Genomic DNA, 23,997 nt, shown 5'->3' with positions numbered 1-23,997 from the left:
GAGGAGTCTCCCACACTGGAGATATTCCGAGCCCACCTGGATGCATTCCTGTGTCACTGCTCCAGGTGACCCTGCCTGGGCATGGGGGATGGACCGAATGACCTCCACAGGTCCCTTCCAACCCTAACAGTTCCGTGATTGCCCACGGCGGTGGTGGAGCCACATCCCTGGAGGTGTTTAAGGAAAGCCTGGACATGGCACATGCTCTGTTTGACACGGTGCTGTTCGGTCACGGGTCGGACCCGGTGACCTCGGGGGTGTCCTCCAGCCCGACTGACCCCGTGCTATATCCGCGATAACCAGCGGGCGAGCAGCTCCCGCCGCCCTGAGGGCACTGGGCCGCTCCGCCCGGCGGGCGAGGCCGCGCCACCGCACGTCACGGGGCGGGGCGGGTCAGCCATCTTGGGCTCGCCGGGCAGCGAGCGAGCGGGCGGGGGCGGAGGCAGTGCCCGCCCTGCGGAAGTCCCTCGGTGCCGCCGAGCGCAGCCCGTCGAGCCCCGCCGGAGCCCAGGGCTGCCCGCCGTCCCCAGCACCGCCGCTACCGACCAGCATGGCAGGGCGGCTCCCGGCCTGCGTGGTGGACTGCGGCACGGGGTAAGACACGGCCGCTGACAGCTCGGGGCCGCCCGGGGCGGGGCCGGGCGGGTTCCGCCGCCGATGCTGCTGCAGATGGCGGCGGGGGTCGCGGTGCCGGGCTCGGCGGCCGCGCCCGAGCCGCCGCGGGGCCGGTGCTGGGAGGGATGGAGCGGGCCGGGCTGGGCCGGGGGGAGCATCCAGCCGCCTTCCCTTCCCCGCCCTTCGCTCTCCGCGTCCCGGCGCGGCCCCGCTCGCTGCTCTCGGGCCGCCCGGGGCCGGTCGGGGCCGCCCCCATCGGTCCCGGGCCGGGGTGCGGGACCTTGTGCGGCTGCGGGGCCGGGGGAGGCGAGCGGGGACGCGGCTCCTGCGGCTGCCCAGGGCCCCTGGGAGCCCCGGCTCGGGGGAGTCGCTGCTCTGCCCGGCGCCGTCTGGGGGGATCGTCTGTATTTATTTTTTGTTTTAATGTGCGGATAATGTCATTTATTCTGTGCTACTTCTCTCTGTGGAAGAAAAAAAACCCCTCCCCTTCCATCGAGCAGGCGCAGAGGAACTTCCTTAGTTTTGTCAAAGCCTCTTCCTGCTTTCGGGCTTTTATACCTTATAAGGCAGTTTTCAGTGTCAAACCTGAACCAAATCCGCTTTGGAAACGCTTCTTTTCGTTCAGCAGCTGCCAGGCGGCGGAGGGGACGCGGTGCCAGTGGTCCCTAGCAGCGGGAGCGGTGCGGGAGGAGGCCCCGGGGAGCCGGGCCGGCCTTTGCGGGGCTCCGGGGGCTGGGCAGGGCGGCAGCCCCGGCGGGAAGCGGGGCCGGGCGGCTCCGCGGGGCCCTGGCAGCGGCGGCGGCAGCAGCAGCGCTCGGGAAGCGCGGACCGCGCTGCCACCCGCGGGGCCCTCGGGAAGAGGAAACGGCTCCATCGGGCCGCGGCTTTCATGGGAAGGGAAAGCGCTGCTGTGTTTTCAGAGCTCTTTAGCTACCGCTGATGGCATGCTGCTTCTTTAGCTCGCTTTTTACTTTTGCTTCACGTCTCATCCCTTTTGCTAAAAATAAAGTTTTCAGTGAGTAGTTTTCGTCTGCTCTGTAGATGCAGATACTTATCACGCTTTCTTGAAAGGGTGTGTTCTTCTGCAACCCAAGCACTTGTTTCTGAAAGCACATGCTCATCGTCCCCTCAAGAGAACCTGTTTGGTGTAGGACATCAATAAATCTTTAGGAAGAGCAGGTCTATGTATGTGTGTGTCTGATGTCTGCATGTCTAACAGTTGTATGAAGAAGTCATTCCTGTAATGGAAGCAGAACTAAAACCTTGAGTTCTGTGGGATAGATGAGAGTTGGCACAGTGGGAATGAGGGTGTGTAGCCGAGTGAAGTATATGTGAATTTAACATGTGTATATGTGCTGTTTGTCTTTCAGAGCAAAAGATCTCTAACTGCTCTTCCACATGCCACCAGAGGCTTTTTCCCATCCCACATGTTTGTGTATCACCAGTAGTCCCATTAAAGGCAATTATTATGTCTTTAGAGGTTTGTAAAGTGCAGGTTATGACCACTGGATTAGAAATTTGCTTGAGGCTTTCAGCAGTGCCCTGCAGGAGCAGCATGCAAGCTCAGAGCTGTGTAAGAAATAACTTTGTGATGTGAGAGGTGTACCAAGGGATTTCAGTGTTAAAGCAGATGTTCCTGGGGAAGGTGTGTGTGCAAGTACACCATGAATCAACTTCACTTCAGATGATGTGCTCTGTAATGTTCTTGAATATGATGTTAGCCAAGTCTTGCTCCTGTTTATTTATTTCCCTACAAATCTTGAGAAAATGTTCTAAGATGCTGTTTTGTTGTGCATTGTATTTTTTTTAATGCACCCCAGCCTATTTTACTCTTTAGGCATTTCATTTCAGGTGCATTTCATCATCCAAGGTTGTTCTTCTGTAAAATTCTGCTTCAAGAAAGTGAGGCAAAGATTTGTAGCACTGTAAAGATTACAGAGTGTTGGGGTGGTTTGAATTCAATAATTTCAGTAGACAAAAATATAAAGTGGTGAATTTACAAAGGAAAATTATGATGGTTGAGATGAATAAGGAACACCTGGGTAATAGTGCAGTGGGTTATGATAGCATGATCATGCTCTTGGCTTTCATTTTTTATTTGGTATAAAATAAAATGGCCCTCCCAGTCCATCTCACATTTTGTGTGAGAGCACAAACTGTGTCAGCCCTGTGCTCAGTGCAGGTCAGCTGAGGTTCCAGTGTTCTGTCCTGCCTGCCAAAATGACTGAAAGCAGACAAATTAAATATAGCCCCCAAAAAGAGGAGAAGAGGTTTTGAAAATACAGCCAAAACAGAAAGGGTGAAAGGAGCTGCCTTGCTTAGAACAGCCTTTAAATGTGCACTGGTTTTCCAGTAAGTAGGTTTATTTTAGAGGAAAGGGTTGATAGTTTGTAGTCTCAGGAGAATTGACCTCAATCAGCAAAAGGGCAGGTGCAGAAGTGGTATTGAAAAGTGTTTTCCTATGTCTTGTGCTTGTAGCCACAGTTCAGTTTATCTAAGTGTTAAATTTGGGGTTGTTTTAATGTGTGTGTGCATTTTTGCCAGCTAAGACAGAGGGATGAGAAAGGCAGCAGAGTTGGGCTTTCATCATCAGCCTGCACAGATTATAGAAATGATAAGGACTTCTTTCAAAGCATAAAGAAACAAAAAACACGGAAGACGTTGGGGAAATAATATGATGACTGTTGCTTGAGGTTTTAACAGCTCAAACTTTTTAGGGGTCATCTAAGTACATGTCATACAGCTGGAGCTGGGAAATGGGTTTAATCAGTGACATGGCAATCAGATGCAGCTGAAATTCTTCCAGTGTTACATTTGTACCCTGAAATTTGCATTCTTTGCTTAAGCAAACTTGATACCTAGAAAATAAGGTAATTGATAGCTAGCAAGAGCAAGTAAATACTTGTGGGTTTAGAAGCTGCCTGCCTGAAGCTCTGTCCTTTTCTTTCTACATGATACGAAAAATCTGAAGAGCCCAGTTAGTTTAACATAACTGTTAAACCCAGTATTATTTATTTCTAGAACTGATAGCCTTGTCTAGTTTAGTTTTAAGGATATTGTTTGTTGGGTAATCTGTAGAGCAACACCAAGGACCTTCCTTGTCAGAAAGTCTTTTCCATGTTGGTAGTGAATTTGATTTCACTTGGCTGCTGAGAGCCCCTCTCTTTCCACAAAAGATAAGCACCAGGTCCATGAGCAATGAGCTATGAACTTATGTGCTGTTTATATCCTTCAAACACTGGCAAACTTTTGATTTTCCTGAAGTCAGTAGCTATGCTGTAATTGAGACTTCATACTTGATGTATCTAAGAATTACATTCATTTTAAAACAAGAATTAAAAATAGAAAAATGAGATGGAGTTCTTCCCATGAAGTATGTGAGCAACATACCAAAGAAAGGAAAAGGCTGTTAGTCATTTTTTAATCACAGTAGGCTGCAGTCTTTTGCTCTGTGCCTTTTGGGTATTTGAATTGTTCTTGCTGCCTCTTCTACAGGCGAGCACAGCGCTGCCTGCGAGTCATGATTAAAAGCTCTTCCTACGCCACTTTGGAATTTAGCTTGATTAGGTTGACAAGTAGATTTTAACTGTGTCTTTCTGTGTGAATGCACTTTTTTCCTTCAGTGTGACTTGTATAACACTGAATTAGCTCATTTGGGGTGGCAGATAATTGCCAAGTGTTCAAATTAATGGCTCTTCAGCTGAGCTGCAGTAAGTGGCTATGCAACTACTGCACTTCTAAAATGAGAACTTAATTATAGCACTGAAAGAGATTTACAGGATATTATTAGTATTTTCTATACCTGAGCTTTGTTTTCTGCAAGTTTGTGTGCCATTTTTCAGTGGCTGCCAGGTGGATCCATTCAATACTTGAGTTGTCAGTGGTGACCAGCTTCTCTAATATACCCAAGAGTCTTTTGTTGGGAGGGTCATGTCTGGTGGTAACCTTTTTCTTGAGTAAATTGGTTATATGATTGTGTGGAAAAAACCCAACCTGTTGTCATGGGTCTTGTTTTCTGCCTCCTCCTATGCCCAGCTTTTTATTTCCCTTTTTTATTTCCCATGCACAGGTTGCAAAAAAGTGATGTATTTTTTTAACTTCTTTCTTGCATACTAGGGGTGAATGAAAGGTTTTAGAGTTGACTGGAGGAAGATTTCCTGTTCTTGATGGGAACTCAGGATTTCTTGGACACCTCCTGGCAGTCTGGGTTCCCTCTGAGCTGAGAGCCAGGAGGATCGAGGCTGCTCAGGATTTCCAGGGTTTCTTGATGTGGAGTTGCAAGCTGTTCTTTGGAATGAGTCACATACATCTCTGAGAGTTTCTTGGCTATTCAGTCTCTCTAACCAGTGCTGTGAATGAAGGAAGAGTAAATTTGGGCACACAGAACCTCTGAAAAGCAGAAGCAGGCTGGAGTGAGCTTTGCTTTGGGGAAATTCTCTACAAACCCTGCTGCTCTAGTTAATCTTCATGCAGCACCTCTATAGCTCTTAAGGAGAGCCAAGTGTTTATGGGTTCAGTGTTTTCTGATGTGATTAGATATGACAGGATAATGTAATTCTGTTTCTCTTCTGGGTTTTGACCTGAGAGCGTAAATAAGCACAAGATCCATGAAAAGCAATAATTTTCCATAGACAGCAAGATCTGTGAGGTGAGAAATCCAGTGCTATAAAATCAAGGTAGGGGGGAAGTAACAGTCTGTTTTGTGAGCTCTTGAACTTTTTACTATCTTATACTGTGCCTTGAAGTTATTTTCCTTTCCTAATGTTCCAGGCATGGTTTATTTCTGCAGGTTTTTCCAAGCCTAACTTATGTTTAGTATAAAGATTTCAGCATCATGGTATTTTTGCAGTTTATACTTCAACTGGATGTCTTGTCATGACCTTCTATGGGCTTCAGTCTTCATGAAAATTTTCTCTTTTGGGCTGAATTTTCTCTGTATTGTGTCATCCCAGAAGTAATTTTTCAATATGGAAAGGATGGAAAAAATACTTCCTTGATGGCATTTGGAAAAAATCTTCTTCCAGGGTTTTAAGAGTATCTTTTGCTTGCCAGTGGCTGAAGTGTGGTTAAGGAGGGAGGGGGAAATGTCTCATCCTTCACGTGGAAAAAGGAATTGATTTAATACATTTAAAAAACCTTTGCAAGGACGCTTGGAAGGCTGATGATGACCTGTGGTGTCTCTTGGATGATACTAATACATCACAGTCCATGTTGCAACACTAAATGCTCAGAGTATGCAATGTAATTAGGAATAATAGGAGTTCAGTTAGGAGTACAAATTTCTACTGACACACGTTTTTTTGGTGTAATTCCATCATAGAAATCAGTTTATATCTTGTTTTATTTAGTGCATTCCAGAAGCCATTCAGGATGCATGGCACCTTCTAATCCTTCAGTTTCTGCTCCTCTTTTCCTGTGTCTCACTTGTGCTTGATACAGAGGAAAGGGGCAGTGGCATTTCAGGGTAGAGGACAAAGCCACTTGCATCCCTGGGCTGGATCTGTAAAGTTAAAGATTAATGAACTTCCTTGTATAAACTGCAGGCTTTGAGGTGTGCCTGGCATGGGCAGGTGCCATCCTTGTCCCTTGGTGTGTTTAGTGCCTGCCTTGGACTTTCTGCCCAGCAAGTGTGTTGATTGCATGACTCTTAGGGACATTTACTTGTCTAAATTAATTGAAAATACAGTTTTTATGAGTTCAGAAATACTGCATCACTTCTTAGTAGTCCATGTTCTCTGTTGTTTTATAGGCATATCTAAGAAACTCTGCAGTAGGTCTGTTAGTTCATGCAATTGGAAAGTTTCAACATAATGTCTCAACATTTAGTTTCATCATTGCAGACTTTCTTTGGGACATGCTAAAAGGTTTAAACAATTTGAAACAAACTTTTTTAAAAAGAACTTTAAATGAATGCTTGTCCAAAATTAAAACACTTTTGGGGGACAAGGTTAATTTCAAAGGTAAAATAACTAAAAACATACTTTGTCCCCAAGGAAATTCCAAGTTCTTTTCTCCTCAATGTAAGAAAAGGAATCTCTATTGCTTTAATCTTTAATTTTTGGTCACTGAGCTAAAATATATTTAGGTGTACTAATCTAACAGAAGTCATCCTTGGGTAGATGTTTAAAAATACCAATTGGATTGCAAACTTGTTAGTGCTCATAGCAGGATTATTTACCCATCAAAATGAAGCATCAATCCTTTCCAAGTGCTGCTAGTGATCTATTGCTGGGGTTTTGTTTATTCAGTTACATTCAAAATTGAAAAAAAAAATCATGTTATTTGCTGACTTAATGTAGGGTATAATATGATTCATATCTTTTTATTTTTGTTCTGGTCATGGGTTTGCATTTTTAAGACTAGACGGAAAAACTCTAGATGAATGTACGGGTTTGATTTTTTCTGGGATTTCCTTTTTCTCTTTATTATTCTCTTGTGGTCAGTGCAAATGTTTGCAGCTGTGCACAGGATGTGTTTTGGTATGCTCAGGCTGTAGAGAGCAAGATGCAGACAGGAGGTTGATAGTTTATTTTGATAAATAAATGCTATCAATGGATGAATCCAGATTGTAATTTTTATCACCATACCTCTTATCTAGGTTTTCAATATTAGTATTTTTTTTTCATTACTTGCCTTAGATACAGAACATTGCTTATCATCTGCAGGAGCTTTCACAATACAACTGCTTGCATATTTACTGTCAGACTGCAGAACCTCTGTGATCCTGTTAAATGAGACCTGCTTTTTATATTAAACAAGATTTACTGCTATGTTTTTGTCCACAGCTGAGTTTTTTTCTATGAGCCAACTGTTTCTAATTGAAACAATCTTTTATTACAAATGTGGTGTAACATGATAAATATGTAATCTGGTGCTTTAGGTGCAGGCCTGCTCTTGATGGAAAACATTTGGTGACCTGCTGAAAGGCTGAAGTGGCAGTGGGGCAGATTGGGAATGCTGGGACAATCCTTTGGTGCTTGTGGGTGCTCCTGCCCTCCATCCCTGCTGTCCCTGGCCATTCAGTCTCATCCTGCCCTCTGCACAGCTCTTGGGTCAAAGCTGCAGCTCTCAAGTGCTGAAACTGTACAAATTGCAAGCACAAAAGCTCAACTTTTTTCTTTTTTTCCTTTTTTTTTAATTGTGGAAGAACTTTACAGTTGTAGCCCCTTATTACATTTGCTTGAAGAAAGCCCCTTATTACATTTGCTTTCAAGTCAAGTCAGGCTTTTTCTGCATCATAAGACTTAGATTTCATGTGTTTAATTTCTTCAAGTGCAGGATTTTGTTTACTTGCAGGTTATATATGTGCTCATTCAATTGATCACTCCTTCCTTGCTTTATCTGTTGAAAAATATGTATAATTCATTTATTGTCTTGGGTTTTTTTCTTCCTGATAAATGTCTGTGCAGTCATAGAATATTCTGAGTTGGAAAGGACCCACAAGCATAATTGAGTCCAACTCCTGATGTTAGATTATTTTGGGTAAATGATGTAGAAAGTTGCCAAATAAATCTCCCCCTCATACTAAATAACTTACACTGTTAAGTAATTATTCATGTAAGACTGCCAAACTTTTGGGCATTCTTTCCTCAGTATTTGGAAATACTGCATGGAGTAGGCAGGCTGTGAAAAATGCTCAGAAAGCCTGGAAAAATGAAATAGAAATTTATTAAAAAGCCTATCAGTATAGGTGAGTGCTGTGTGGGTGTGGTGTAACACAGAGGCACTGTTAAGACACTTGTTAAAATGAATTAGTCTAGAAGTCTCAAAGGAAGCAGTGAGTAGAAAGGGAGCATTTTGCCTTTGCCAACACAAACTACTCTACTTTCATACAAAGATAATATCCAAAGCCATTTGCTCTTCTTATTTTGAGGAAAATGCACTCAAAGAAAAGCTTTAACTTTTGTGTTAAAGTATGTGTCAGCATGAAATATTAGAAATAGGTATACAAATAAAATTAACAAAGAGTACAGGTTCATGTGGTAGTATCATCAGGATGCCAGAGTTTGGATTTTGTTAGTTGAAAACACTTTTAAGTATGGGCTGGTTTTAAGTCCACTTTTCATGGCTCAATTATAATCCAGTTTTTTGGACATAAATGCATCTTATCTTCCCCTTTACTTTCAGGAGAACTTTTCCAGACTCAGCTTAGCAGTGCTGTCCATTTTTGGTTGCTTTTTCAGAGATTTGGTCGTAGTAAACAGAAAGCAAAATTGAAAGTTGCTGCTCTTCTACTCCATCCAAATGTTAGTGAAGTTAGAAGCAGCACAATGCAGGAGCTCTGTTCTCCAGACTGGTGTTCAAAATGTCACCTGGAGACCTGTATTACAGTACTAGTGAATTTATTCTGAGTGCTGTGCAGCACAGGCTCCTTTTGTCCCCTTGTTCCTCTTGGTCATTCTGGTCTGGCTGTGTGCAGCTGTGTCTTTGTGGTTTTCACTCCCCATTTTATAGCTGGATTTTACTAGCAAGCAGTACAGTTGTCTGTGCTCTGAGTTGTAGAGGTAGCTGCTGATAAAAAGCAGCACTGGATAAATTTCTACACAAAAATAGAGATGCCTTTAAAGATAAATCAGCCTTTTTCAAAGGTGGTTTTTGTCTATTTAGGAAATAAGCCTTTGCTAGAAGCACTTCTCTTTCAAGGTGCTTTTAAGCTCATTTATTAAATTGCTCACCAATCTTCTTATGGTTTGTTTTACTGTGATAGTTTCAGTATGAGGCACAGAAGTTTGTTGTCAAGGTAAAGGCTCTTGCTTGAGTGGGCTGATATTTTTGGGGGGAAATACTGTAAAATAATAGTTTGAAACACACAGTGGTACAGTTAATTCCAAGGTCAAGCTTGTAGTCTGTGAGGTTTTTAACACTTCTATTACCTAGAGGTCCCATATGTCACTGAAATACTGTACTCCCTTTTACCATCTCTTCATGTGACTTATCTACAATTTAAGAAGGTTTTCTTTACCTGAGAGTGCTTCTAATCTTGTGATTTTTTTTTTCCATTTATAGAGCAATTTCTTTGGTTTCCACTATTGATTACTTGAAACACTTGTGGATCAAAAATGTTTTCAAATTTGACAGAAGCAGCTGCTATTTAAAAATGCAAACTAGTAATGTGTGAAAGGTAAACTATATTAGCTAAAGATGTAAAATATGAAAAACATGGCTAAGTTAAAAATCTTGCTGTCTTATGTTTTATCAAGGACGTTTAAAAAGAGATAGTAAACTAATTTATTAATGCAAGTCCCATTTTCCTAATGTAATCTGTCCTTCAGGGACTTCTGCTGCTGCTTAACCAATTTGCACCTGATGCTAGAGCTGGGACCTTTTTTAAAGGGGCAAGACAGCTTTCCTCTTTCACTGGAATTTCCTCATAATTTCTCTTTAGATGATTTGAAAAATAAATACTTCCCATATGGAAGTTCAGTCCCATCTGGATGAGAGAACAATCCTGATACAAGTTTGATGATAGAAGAAAAGCAACAAATAAAAACATAAGGGCTTGTTCAGGCTTTTCAGTCACATGAGGCTCTCTGTATGAAGACTAGGAATTCATCCATGTTTGAGAAATGTTCAATTTCTTTTTAAGGCAGCTGTTATCAGAAGACATCAGACAGTAAAAACATGGAATCTATCTTATAATCCCTGTCTATGTTGAATTTATCCAGTTAAAACAAGAAAGGATATTACGCCCTTTTTATAAAGTCTTTTATGGACAGACCATGTGCAAGGAGCTGATATTGAAGAGCAGAATCCCTTTCCATTCTGTTTAAAAATTTGGAGTTTTTGCCATGAGATTTATTTCATGCCCTTTTGAATATATTACCAGGTGCATGGTCTCCTTAAAATCTCCACAGTCTGAGCTTCCTGTAGTGCCTTCTATACCCTGCTTTACTTAATTACTATTTTTTGAGTTAAGGTAATTTAGCCAGCAATGAACATGTGTTGAATGATGAGTGTTGCAATCATCTTGCTTTCTGTCTTTGGCCCTTGTTAAATGGAGTATTTTTTCCACGTGGTTTCAGTAAAGAAATGCAGAGCACTCCTGCCTCAGGAGAGTTCATAAACACTTGAGAGAGGTTCTCAAGGGAAATGGGAGATTGGCTCCAACCCATTTGCATGGAAGGGGATATGGACCAGAGATCTCCTGCTGCCTGAGCAGGTGTGACACCTTGCAAAAAGGCAGTATCAGCTTACATTTAAGAATAAATGCATTTAACTGTGTAAAGCCTCATGTAATCACTGGATGTTAGACTTGCTTGGAGCATCACCACTTGGATGTGTTCTGCATGGAAGATGAGGTGTGTTTAGGTAGGGAAACCTTGCTGGGCTTGATGTAGAGGCTGTGGTGCACACCAAAGCAGAATTTTAGCAGTTACACATGTGTACTGTCCAGGCTATGGTGCCTGGGAAACCCATTGCATCCGCAGGGTGAGATAGAGGCAAAGGATGTGTTGTATTTGGAGTGAGAGCTTGCACAGAAGGACTGTGGCTCAGATGAACAGTAATTGAGAACTATCATGAAGAGAGCAGTTTGAACAAGAAGGAAACAAATAGCCCTCTGAACAAAATGCCCTTGTTTTGCTAATGATGCACCTCGAAGGTAAACCAGAAAGTGACCATTTTGATTTCCTGTCAGTTTGGGGTTTTTTACTCCCACTTGCTTCACTTTTCCCACAGAAAAATGGTTTTTTTTTTGTTTTTCAAGTTGCTTTGTATCTTTCCAGTGGGACCAGCATTGCAGATATATCTTTTGTGTGTGCATTTTAAATGTGTGACATTTTTGTTAGCCCAGGTCATTAGGAGCACCTGAGGAATAGGCTGCAACCCAGATTTGCTCTAGGAGTTGGAGATCAGGTGATGCTTGTCCTCGAGTGCTCTTGCCTGCTTGTGCTTGGTTAGCTCCTGTCTTTGTGTGGAGCTGTCAGAGAAATGACACAATTTGTGTTGGAACCCCCAGCTCTGTGGTACTGCAGGAGCAGCTGGACAACTGCATTGCCCACAAAGCAGTTGTGTTCCTCACTTTTGTTGGAATTGCAGTTGTGCTTGAACAGGGGTGTATAACTCATGAGAATGGCATTTCTTGTGGGTAGGAGAGCAGTGGAGCAAAGGCACATGGTCATAGTTTGTAGTTTGCAGATGGAGGTTCTAGTAATGACATCCTTGTTACAAGTTCTTACCCTCAGCACTGTTTCCTCTTGGCTTTAAAATTGTCTGTGTGACTAATGCACAAGTAACCTCCCAGTGACTTTGCTTCTGTGTCATAGCCTCAGAAACATCTATTCTAGGTGAGAGAGCACATGTAAGAAATCCCATTAGTGCTGCTGAGAACATTGTGGGAAGCCCTTTGGCTGTCCTTCCAGAGAGCTCTTGGGCAGAGAGTGCAGAGCTGCTGTGCACTTTCAGGATGTGAGTTTTTGAGGGTGAAGATATTAACATATTTCTCCACTGATAGGTGAGATAGGGGTTAGTAGAGTTAACTCAGCAGGAACCTTCATTAGTTGCTCTCCCAAATCTGCTTGTGCTATGAATGTCAATTATAAAAAGATAATGTTTTATTTATTTATCACATAGCTCTGTAGACTAGAGAGTGGTGCTGTCTTTTGGAGAAGGTGTTACAGCGAAGTCACTGGGGAATATCAGCACTATATATATATATATGTATATATGAGTGTGGGAGGGGGTGTATATGATTCTCCATATACAGACATGCACATATGTATAGAGAATGTGTACTGCTCTTGGATACTCTGTAGCTGATTTTCTGAATTAAAGTTATAGGCCATGATTATCCAATAAATTTTTTGTCTGATTGTTTCTTAGAGGTTTTCCTTTTTTTTTTTTTTAATGAGCTAATAGGCCTACAGAAACACTTCAGGGAGCTGAACACAGAGAAGTAGGAGGGAAACACCTGAACAATCCAGGCTTTCACCTTTGGGATTTTGTAAATCAGTTCTGTGTTACAGATTTTAATAGAAATCAGCTTTGCCTTGTGCCCTTACTGCTGAATGCCCCAAATTCCATGTGGGAAAGCTGAGTCCATGTCTCATTAATGGGGTGTGCCTGCCTGTCTCCGTGCAAGTCCCTTCTGCCACTCTTCAGTTCTGGGTAGCAAGACCAAGGGTGATTTATGGAAAATCCAGTGTTGGTACTGCCTTATGATATCTCTACTATCAGGATTCTTTTTCTATAGCAGCAGCTAATTCCTGCCCTGGGGAAGCTGGGGTGTGCCTTGTTCCCCTGTGAATCATTGATTAGTCAGACACATGTTGCTATGTAAGAGCTCCTTATGGAAACTATATACTTGTGGAATCTGGATTGCCTGTAGTATCCTTCTTTTCATGTGATTTAAATATTTACTTCAAGTGACAGTGATAGATCTGATCACTCTGAATAGAGCCTCATATCTGCAAAAGTTAATTTGTAAAGAATCCCACAGTGACTAGATTGTGCATTTATTATTTAAGATTTTTATCAACTTTCATTCAGTTTTACCTTAGCTTTTTGCCTCACCTAGCACATTTTTAGACTCCATTTTAACTCGAGTATCTCTATATGCATTTAGTTATGAAAATTAGATTGTGTTTATAATGTGTTGTGCCATGGTCCCTGGCTGTGCTGTGAGCCTGAGGCTCCCAGGGCAGCAGGGGGTCATCCCTGGCCCATATGCCAGCAATGCTGGAATTCCAGGGGTGCAAGGAAGTCTTGTACATGAGAGGTGTGAGGTGTTGTGTAGGACACTGCCCTGGAGACTTGCTGATACAATGCTCTAATATTGAGATATCATGCAGGTTTTTTTCCCCTTTCTTTTCTTGCAAGCCTAAAAATGCACTACTTTTTTTTCCCTGAGTCAGTACACTTCTTGCTGAGTAGGCCATAGTATTTTTATATATGCTGATTTTATGTCTGAGTACTCTCTTTTTATGTAAAATGCATCTTTCATGAGATTATTTTTCTTTCAGTCTTGCCGGCTGTGTGTGTGCTGGGCAAACTCCTCCCACAAGCAACTAAGCTGCCAGTTACCTGCAACAGCTGAGCTTTTGCTTTCTTTGAAATACTGAGTTTAATAATCAAACAGTTTTAACTTTTTAAACTGTTAAAAACACTTCTAATCTCGTTGTAGGTTTATATAGCATTCAGGCTCCAAAGTTCTTGTGTAGATTTAGCTGTAAAATCTGCATGCCACAGTTCTGGTTTGCAGGGGAAGGTAGAGGGAGTGAGTCAGTATTTGCTGGTTTACTTAGTAATTGTGGCACTAAAAGCCTCTTAAAACAATATAAATACATGAGCAGTTGTACTCTGCATGTTAGGTTAAAGAAGCACCAGTTTGTGGAATTCTTGGTATTTCTTTTGGGAAGTAGATCTTTAAGAAGAAAATCAAACTTCAGTGAGCAAAATCCAAGTTGTGTTCCTGAGTTGAGGCACATACAGTGCCTAATGTCTTCACGAGGTGTGAAGTTCTTTCTGATAGTTTCTTTTTTCATTATTTGTCATCTTCTGCCTGCAAAGTTTTCTTTGTCAAGAAACATTCCTGTTGATTGGTACGAAGTCAGGTTTCTCTGCATGGTTACTCACAACTGTTACAGTGTGTTACACGCAAGATCCTGTTTACAGCTTTGAAAATGCATCTCCTGCAAAGCATTTGTGGTGTTAGATGAGGTCCTGTGCTAACCACTTTGTACCTCAGAGAGAAAGCCACCTTCCCTGTGAGATCTGGTGTCTGGCCAGCGCTGATGGGTGCAGTTAGCATCAGGGATGGAAATTGTGAAGGTGTTGCTGCTCTCTGCTGCGTGGGGCACGGAGCAGCGCTCCCCTCCAGCCTGGCAGCCCAGCCTCCTGCTGTGTCACTGCCATGGATTTATGGTTTGTGAGAGTTACTGCTGCCTTACACCTCCTAAGATCTTCCAGCTTTCCATCAGAGTGCTGAAAGCTGTAGAGGTGCTACTACAGCCTTCGTGCCTTTGCTGGTGGTGCTAATTCAGTGCAGCTGCTCTCAAATTAAATGAGAACTTTGTCACGTCTGTGTTTGTTAAAAACATGTGGGTGAGCTCTAACTCTTGAGCTAGAGCTGTGCATTTTGGTCTGCACGGTTTAGAATTTGCCTGTGCTGCTTTAGTGACAGCATTTCTAGCAGCTGGTTTCGGTACCCTGAGTTTTGAAGTTATTTTTCATGAATACTTTGTTAATTTCTTCAGTTTTCTTGCATCATGATAATGAAGATAATATATATATATCCATAGCACATTCTGGAGACTGGGTGGAGGCATGTAGTTATTTTCCCCTTGCTTTCTTTACTCTTATTAGACACATTTTGACACTGTTTTCCATTTGTGAAATGGAATGGCTTTTGCTAGGACTTGGCATTATCAGCTGCTTGTGACATGAGGATGACCAGCCCTGCCTCATGCCCAGCTGGCAGTCCATGGGCAGGGCAGCTTTTCCCCCCACAGTAGAATTACAGAAACACTTTTACCACCAGCATCAGCTATATGAAAATATTTCTGTGAGGACACTAGCTGCTGAGCAGGGAGGAACAAAAATTACACTCCTAAACACTGATAGATTGAATTGCATACTTTGTGTTCCTTAGTAAAATGTTATTGGAGTAGAAGTTAGCAGTGATGCTTGATCTATGGCTGGGAGCATTGTTTTATACTTTAAAAGATGATAAATTCTTTGTTTGCCTTGGGTTTTTTTTTTTTGTTTGTTTGTTTATTTTTATAGAAAAGTCAGTGTGGTGTCCTTCTGATATGGGAAGGGGGGTCTGTTCATTAAAAAAGCAGATATCTTTGTTGTTTGTGGTATTAAATATTGCAACCAAATCTTTTTTGCCTCAACAGGTATACAAAACTCGGATATGCGGGTAATACCGAACCCCAGTTCATTATCCCTTCATGTAAGTATTTGTTACTTGTGTATCAATGCTAAAGTTACTCTTGGACTTTGTGTAACATGCCATAAAAAAAAACCAACCCCATAAAAACCAAACCCCCAAAAAATCCCCAGAAGAAAACAACATTAAAAGAGAATTACTTGATCTCTGAGTCATGACACAGAGCAATAATGTGGCTTTTTTGTTTTGCTGCGGGTACTCAGTTTAGAGAGATACATTCGTTAAAAAATAATACTAATAGTTGAAGCTGATCTTTTTCTGGACATTGAAATAATGTAAAAATCCAGTAGCATGGCTACATTTACCTTTCAGGAGGTTTTTTTCCCCCCCGTTTAGTGATTTATCTGGTAAAACGCTGAGTTGATTATAACTGGAAAAAAAATTAAAATTGTATGATTTAATATCTCTAGGGTTTAAAATGTTCTGCTTGCCTGAAAGTTGTCAGTATTACAGCTATGTTAATTTACTGTATTTTGCAACTGTAACAAGAAACCGTGTCAGTTTTTCCCCCCATGTAGAGCAGCTTATTTATTTGCTGCCTGGCTCCTGAACTGTTTCTCCCACTTGAAGAGATAAAATTCTACTCCAGAGAGTGGAGCTCACTCAGCTTCCCTTAGAAATGCTTCACCTTTTGACCTCCTACACCACTTGGTAGTTCCTCATTGTTCATCTGTGCCAAAGTAATCATGGATTACATCCTGGTGAAAAGGAATAATTAGCACACCCAGTTTTCCTTGCAAATACAACAGGAAGAGAGCTGGAACTCATGCTACTTTAGCACAGTCACTGTGAAATAGACTTGGAAGTTCAGGCTCTGTGTTGATTTTTCAAGGAAACCTGCTTCAAAAAGTAATTTTCATGGAAAGATAAGGCTAATTCACTTATATAAGAACAGGAAACTGCATTCAGAGAATCCATTCTGAATTTTTTTATTTTGGCTTCTAATAAGCATTTCTTAGATTATTTGGTTTTCTAAATTAATTTCATTAAGTTTATTTTAGTGTCATATAAAACACTCTACAGTTCTGTTTTTCACACAAAAGCTAGTTTAAGATTAGATATTAAAAGTTCCTAAACATTGAAAAAATGCTTACAGTGCTCTTTAAACTTTGTAGCACTCATTAAAATATAAATGGGCAAGTGGTTATTTAATTTCAGAAACATAGTGTTGACATACTTTTTCTGCCTCTTTAGATTTGGTTATTTAATTTGAAGATCACTTTCTCATTCCAAAAAAGAAGAAATATGATATTGATATTTTAAACACTGGAAATGCAATGACCTGTCAGATCATTAAGCAGAGAAATTTTTCCAACAGGGATGTGTTAAAGTAGAAGAGAAGGAGACGAAATGAGATTTTTTTTTTTGATGGCCTTTTGATGCAGTGTGGTGTATGGAAAAAAGGATGCTCAGTCCAGATGCTCCTGCAGCTGAAACGACCCTTGACTGCAATTCTCTCAATAAAAAAGGCATTTTTCTCATTTGTGCTGCAGCCTAAGCTAGATAATTACAGTAACGGCATGAGTTTGTGTTAATCCTCTGCCTGGAATGAAACAAAATAGCACTGGGTTAATCCACATTAGAGAAACAGAAATAGAGTACAGCAGTACCTAGTTTCAAAGTAAAATGTTACAAAAAAGCACTTTGGTGTCTGTCATTTCCTTAATCCTATTCCCTGTGGAAAAATGGTTTGGTTTCTCCTTGTACTTCCAGCAGTGGCATTTTATCAGTTTGATTCTCTAAAATTAATGTTTGCTGTTAAACAGGTCTGAGCAGCATTCCTTGTGCCTTGTTCACTTGTAGCTTATCTTATTCACTCCTACTCTTAATAAATTTTTATCTCCTTATGAGGTGTTCTTGATTTTGTTCTGAATATGCTTCTGTAGAGATGATAAATACTTGCATGAAAAGTGAAGTAAATGAGAATATATTGGGCCAGTGTTTTGATGCTGCTTGGGTTCACTACTTTCTTCCCTGGCTGCTTTTTAGATCTTAGATCATTAATTTTGTTTGATTTTTTTATTCACTTTCGCAGGTTTTTCCTGCTGTTTGTTAAAATGGGAGTCACCTACTTTCCATTACCCAGAAGTTCCCTCGATTTTTCATTATTTCAGTTTATCTGTGATAGCTGATGACTTCTAAAAGAAAAAAGAAAATGACTTGAGTAATGTCAGCATAAAAATTGATTCAATGCAAGGATTTTTTTTCCCTAAAAGCTCTTCATTCTTGTGCCAAGCCAACCAAAGGCAACTGCTCTGAATATTGCTGGGGTGCTGCCCATCCTCAGGCACAGCAGCTGAGGTTTCAGCAAGATTCATTTTCTTGTTTGTATTTTCAGGATATGATTCAGGTTGTTTGCTCCTAGTTTCTACCTTTCAAAAGCAGGGCTGAACAAGCTGGCCTTGAGGGCAGCAAAATATTGGAGATCTCCCATCTTGTTTCAGGCTTGTAACAGGGTGAAAACATTGGGTTTGAAAGTAATTCTGTGGCAAGTGGTGGATTTTACTTGAAAGTTCTTGAGGATGAGACACATCTGGACAGAATAATTCCCCCAGATGTGTGAGCTCTGTAACAATGACCTGAAAATATTTGTCAGGGTTCCTGTCTTGACTTGCAGCAAGCACCTGCCTTGCGACATTTCCTTCCCTGTGATTTTAGCTTCTGCTTCCCATCTCCCCCCGCTTCTGTTTGGCTTCCCCCAGCCTTCTGCTTCCTCTCTGCTCTCCTGTAAGCAGCTACAGAAGTTGCACTATGATTCACTTTTCTTCCTGAAGAGCTCAAAATAATGACTTGTGTTCCATCCTGTTCAGTCTTTCACAACACTCAGCTTCTTGGTTCCTCTGGCTCTGCCTGTGTTGCTCGGTGTGGGAAGGGAAGGGAGGAGGATGAGGAGGATCTGTGAGCTCAGCTGTTGATTTCCAGGTCCTGTAGCTGTGCTGCCCTGGCTGCTGGGCTTCAGACTGCAGCTTTTCATAACTTTTAAAATCTTAATTGTGAGCAAACATAACTTCTTGCTGAAGGTGAGAACTAGAAAAATACTTCTGCCATTGAAAGAGCTTTTGGAGCGCAGCCTTAGGACAGCTGAGCCTGATTTAACTGGATATGTGAATTTCCTCATCTGTTTAAAGGCAATTAGTAAGATTTGAAAAAATACAGCATATATTGCTGGAGCTGCAGCCCTGATGGCTGGGGAGTGATTCTTTTTGAAAGAATAGCAACACTAATAATAATACTTGAAATTATTATTATTGGGGTGTGCAGAAAATTACCATGTTTATTAAATAAAATGAGATCTGTAAGGATATCCTATTTTAGTGTTTGAGTATATTTTATCTTTCTGATTACGTGTTGGGTGTCTAACAATTAAATTTGTATTTAAGTCTGTTGCTATGTTACTTTTTAAGTCCTTACCATGCTTACCCATGACTGGAAGTCAAATTATCAGTGTTCTATGTAGCTTTTCTGAGTTAGACTTGAGACAAAGGGTGATTGTGATCAGTGTATCTGTTTTTCCAGTGTAGATTTTCTTTTTTTAGTGCAGGATATATGACCTGTAATAATGTTTGTGTTCTCTGTTGAAGGTATTGCTATCAAAGAGTCAGCAAAAGTGGTGGATCAAGCACAAAGGAGGGTTTTGAAAGGTGTGGATGATTTAGACTTCTTCATTGGGGACGAAGCAATAGAAAAACCAACTTATGCAACCAAGGTATTCAGAAAAATTTTAAAAATAATTTTTCAATCCTGTTTGTTTTTTTAGCAAGCATCACGTGTACAATAGATATAATGTTAAGAATGCTTTTTGGATAGCTTAAATCTTATTTATTAACTCTGTTTAAATAGAAAATAAGCTTTGGTATTAGTTTTTGTTGACCTTGTGGGATTTTACAAAACACTGTTTTATATATAGATATTCCATATATATATATATATTCCTTCATAAGTGAAAGGAGGCTGAGAGGGTCTTAAGTGGAAATGCCACGTTCTCTTGTTCCTTGGCAGCTTCTATCAGCAGCATCAGAGTGGAATACTGGGCTGAGGGAACTTTTTGGTTTTTCCCAGTGCCACCATTCTGCTGTACTGGGAAAATGCAATGTGTTGTCTCTGCTACTCAGGGTTGGAATCAGAATTTTCAATAGGTGTCACACTGGAATAGGGGAAGCCTAAATCAAGGTTTCTTGCCTGTGTAGATCATATACTTTCAATGCAATTGAAAACAGGTTTTTTGTTTGGTTCTAGGGTTTTTTGTTTCTTTTTTTTCTTTTTCTTTCCAATTATAATTTGATATTTTTCTCCACCAGTGGCCTATCCGCCATGGTATAGTTGAAGACTGGGACTTGATGGAGAGGTTTATGGAGCAAGTAATCTTTAAGTATTTAAGGGCAGAACCTGAGGACCATTATTTTCTTTTGGTAGGTAAATTTATACCTTGCTTAAGAAGTTCTGTATGATGAATAACAATGTGTTAATTTATGTAAATTCTTAAATATAAATATTCGTGTTTTGAAAGCAAAAGTAAATAAATTACCTGGAGCTTTCTTGATTTGCCTTAAGCCATCCAGGTTCTTTAATTTTCTGAAAATATCAGTGTGTTTGAACAGCAAACATTTTTCTGTTCTCTTCTCATTTCTCTCCAAATTGTCTGATTCATCACTTTCTTATTTTCCTTCTCCACTGAATTCAATAATCTCAAGTTTATATGTTTGAGACAAAAACAATACTTATGTTTTGACTTTACATAATTGCAATTATTTTGTTTTTGCAGTACTGCCATCTGGATGAAGTATCTAGAGAGTAAATTTCTGTCTTTTATTTTCTGTGGAACTGAAGGGCTGATTGTCATATTTGGGCTGATTAGATCTCAATTAAGGTCAATGTTATTCTGAAGCATCTGCTATTCCTTAGTATTTTATTTAGGGTCATTGAAACAGGCACTTTGGTTTAGTGTGATATTTATAGACCACGTTTGGAATTAGAGGTGTTGGCCATACCTGTTTAAATGCCTTCATCTTCTTGAAACAATAATTAGGTCCAGTTGCTCAAGGCTGTGTCCAGCCAAGCTGTGAATATCTCCAAGGATCAAAATGCCATTGCAACCCTGGCTCCCTTTTCAATATTTGACCACCTTTAAGTAACCTTTTTTCTTCCTAATACCTACTTAGGATTTCCCAAGTAGAGTTTTGTGTCCCTGGCCCCTTGTCTCAACACCTTTGTGAAGAATCTGACTCCCTCCTCTTTTACCCTGCTGTTACACACTTGCTGCAATGGAAGAATGATGTTTTCTTTTCTCAAGTATTCTGTAGCACTATCCAAAATGGTCCTTCAGAGTAGAGCCTTGAGTATGTTTGATATTTCAATGAAAGCTATAGCACACTATTATGGTATGGATTATGTTCAGCCTCTCTCATTTGGGTACATTCCTATAGCTGAGCATATCAACTTGTGTTACAGTGGCTGCTTTCTGAAGGAAAACAGCTCTTTTCACTGAGAAATCTAAAAAATGTCATTCTTTAAATGTGCTAAACTGCATCCTTTGACATATTTTGTTAGTCCTTGATTCTTTCAAGTGAAATCAAAAGTTGTAATGAGCTAGCCAGCACACAAAGGGGGTCTTGGATGTAAATTCTTAAGCAGTAACTGATGTAGTTTGTATTGCACTTTTGTTTTTCTTTCTTTTAATGCAATTTGCATAAATTCTTAAAAGCACCCTTGGTCCATTACTATTTTTACATGCTATTGTTGTTGAATGACTCATCTTAGAAGTTAGGAGTTGGTGGTTCTTTTTTTTTAAAGTCAGATGTTTGGTTTGAATGTAAGTAAAACTCATGGGTTTTTCTTTTTTTTTTTTTTTTTGTGTGTCTCACAGACTGAGCCTCCATTAAATACGCCAGAAAATAGAGAATATACTGCTGAAATCATGTTTGAGTCTTTCAATGTTCCAGGGCTATATATTGCTGTTCAGGTAAGGGGAGGGCTGGGGAAAGTCACAGCTGCAGTATTTTTCCTTGTGCTAAAACTAATTTCACTGTGAAAAAACAGTGTAAGTGGTGTTTGGAATATGTTTATGTCCTTCTGGTTGGCAGTTCCAGCACTGCATGTTTGACATGCTTTGATTCTGTGGGTGGTTACTGGACACTGTTCCTCTGTTACCTCTACGGCCTTGTGAGCAGTAGAGTATGATATCTGTTGCATCATAAGTAAATAAAAAAACCACACCACATCATAATAATTCTATTAATCCAAGAACTGAATCCCTTTCAGTATGAAGTAACGGAAAACTGTTTGAGCATGGCTGAAAAAAATACGAGGCAAGTGTCAAAAATTACATTTTGCAGCCTCTTTTTTCTAAGCTGTTGTATTGACATATATAATATTATTAAATCAGTTTCCATGCTGTGAATTACCATGGGTGTGTCAGCTTGTTCTTGGGAGGAGTGGTGGGTGGTGAGGTCTGCAGGCAGATGTTTTTCCCAATATTTGATTTTAGTGTGTTTTTTTCCAAGGCTGTCCTTGCCTTAGCTGCATCTTGGACATCAAGGCAAGTAGGAGAGCGAACACTGACGGGCACAGTTATAGACAGTGGAGATGGTGTCACTCATGTCATTCCTGTGGTAAGTGTGCCTCACAGCTACACTACAGCTTCAGTGCAGAGTTATGTGTCCTCTAAGTTCTCTGGATGTACACCTACACTCAAGTATAGACAGGAGTCTTCAAAAACATCAGATAATTCCCAGGGCTGTGGGTGTGAGTTTTGGTTCATTTTGTAGTGCAGAAACTCTTGAAGAACTCTGTAACCCTGAGTTTGGCAGGACTAATTGTCTTTCAGTCACTTACCTTAAAAGGTGAATTGTCAAAGCCATGCTAAGTGATGAGTGAAATTGCTTTAGCACATTTCTATTTTGGCTTGCTGGTAAGAATGAATAGGCTCTTTACAGTAGTCAGTACAAAAAGTTTGACTTCTCATTTTCATTTAGCTCAATCCATTTATATATAAAGTAGAAATAATACAAAGTATTCAAGGGCAGATGTAGCTAGTATTGTTTATAGTTTTTCTTCATCTATTTAGTATTTAGTAGTGTTTCAGCATACAAGCAAAGGCAAAGTTCCTGTTTGACTGAAAGAAAACAACCCCTAGAGTTGAATATCTTTTCCAGTACATCAAGTTGCTGAAGCAAAATTTTGGATGATTCTGTGATGTTTTATTAAATAATAAACACCTAGAGCTGCAATAATTTGCTTTACTGTCAAATTATTGCCCATCTTCCTGGGGGAGCTAAATTCATGTCTATGTACCAGATATATTTGTATTTTCAGAATGAAGTTAGATTACAAATTTTAAGATAAAAATCTGTACAAAGCTTTATCATGCCCCAGTAGCATGAATTTTTTAAAAACAGTAGCATTGGTGGTGGTCAAACATACACTGTCATGTAGCAATTACTTAGTAATTTTGGGGAATATAGTGGCTAAATCTTTGTCCATACTGTTCATCAAAGTTGGTGTATTTTTAATAAGGCTTAGGAAACAATTGGCACCTCAGACTTTCTGTAGCTAAACTTTTAAAATTTTACTTAGTAGTTCAAAATTACTGTTTAAAAGAATTGAACTTTTCCTGAATTGTGGATTAGGGGTTTTTTTAGTTGAAATAAGAGTAGGTAGTCTATATTATTTGAAGCATTAACCTCCTTTGCAGAATGTCATTTACTTCTGAAATGTTTAAACATGTTGAACAAATTGTTAGTGATGTTCTACCATTTCTGTTAGATAAAAAGGAATTACAAATGCTTATCTCTGTAGTGAAGTAGTGGTAGATTTTATTTTATGATACTATTTTCTGTGTTAGTAAGACATTTTTGTGTGAATATGAGGTTTGTGTATACAGGAACACTTAACATTTTATGAGTGTGATATCTGGATTCCTCTGTTTGGATTTAGCAGCTCTGGTAGGGTTGAAGGCCAACCTTGCACACTTGACTTTTTTTTAGTGTATTTATACTTGTCCCCAGGATGAGTGTGACTTGTAAGGGTAGGTTGATGGATGAGGATGGGCCAGTCTGATGTTCTGAGCAGTCTCAATTAATGTCCTGAAATGATGCATTTTCTCCCTGCTTTCAGAAAATTAATTTTGGTTCATGTGGATTGTAACGTCTTACATCAGTGGCTGTGACTGCAGGGCCACATCAGTTATTCTAAAATAATATTTCACCAAAAAAGGTTCCTTGACCTTTTTGGTAAGAGTAACCTCATTTTGAAGAGAAAATAAAGGCCAAGGAATAGTGAGTATAGTGATTTGTCTGCCTTATGTACTAGTGACCTTTCTGTTCTTCTAACCTTGTAAGAATTATGAACCAATGCCATGCAAAGTAAAGTAAGGCTATACTGTGAAGAATTGGATTTGTGGTAATTAAATGAGCCAGTTTTAAAGGGCTTTAGCCTCAGAACCACAGGTAGTGGGTAGGAGTTTAGACTCCATGCCTTTCTTTCTCCCTCTGAGC

The 23,997-nt window shown here is 40.3% G+C and overlaps 1 protein-coding gene across 1 annotated transcript in view; it reads left to right on the top strand.

The window, feature by feature from the left end:
- The first annotated feature begins 387 nt into the window (after positions 1–387).
- ACTR3 (actin related protein 3) overlaps positions 388–23,997 on the top strand; it is a 28,679-nt gene continuing 5,069 nt past the window's right edge. The window contains exons 1-6 of the mRNA XM_054636368.2: positions 388–594; positions 15,453–15,508; positions 19,087–19,211; positions 19,804–19,914; positions 21,369–21,464; positions 22,006–22,113. Of these exons, the coding sequence (XP_054492343.1) occupies positions 551–594; positions 15,453–15,508; positions 19,087–19,211; positions 19,804–19,914; positions 21,369–21,464; positions 22,006–22,113 (540 nt within the window). The 5' untranslated portion in view covers positions 388–550. The remainder of the gene's footprint in view (positions 595–15,452; positions 15,509–19,086; positions 19,212–19,803; positions 19,915–21,368; positions 21,465–22,005; positions 22,114–23,997) is intronic.

Source organism: Agelaius phoeniceus, chromosome 7 (assembly GCF_051311805.1).
Source record: "Agelaius phoeniceus isolate bAgePho1 chromosome 7, bAgePho1.hap1, whole genome shotgun sequence".
NCBI classification, from domain to species: domain Eukaryota; kingdom Metazoa; phylum Chordata; class Aves; order Passeriformes; family Icteridae; genus Agelaius; species Agelaius phoeniceus.
This window is presented reverse-complemented; position numbering and strand designations above follow the sequence as displayed.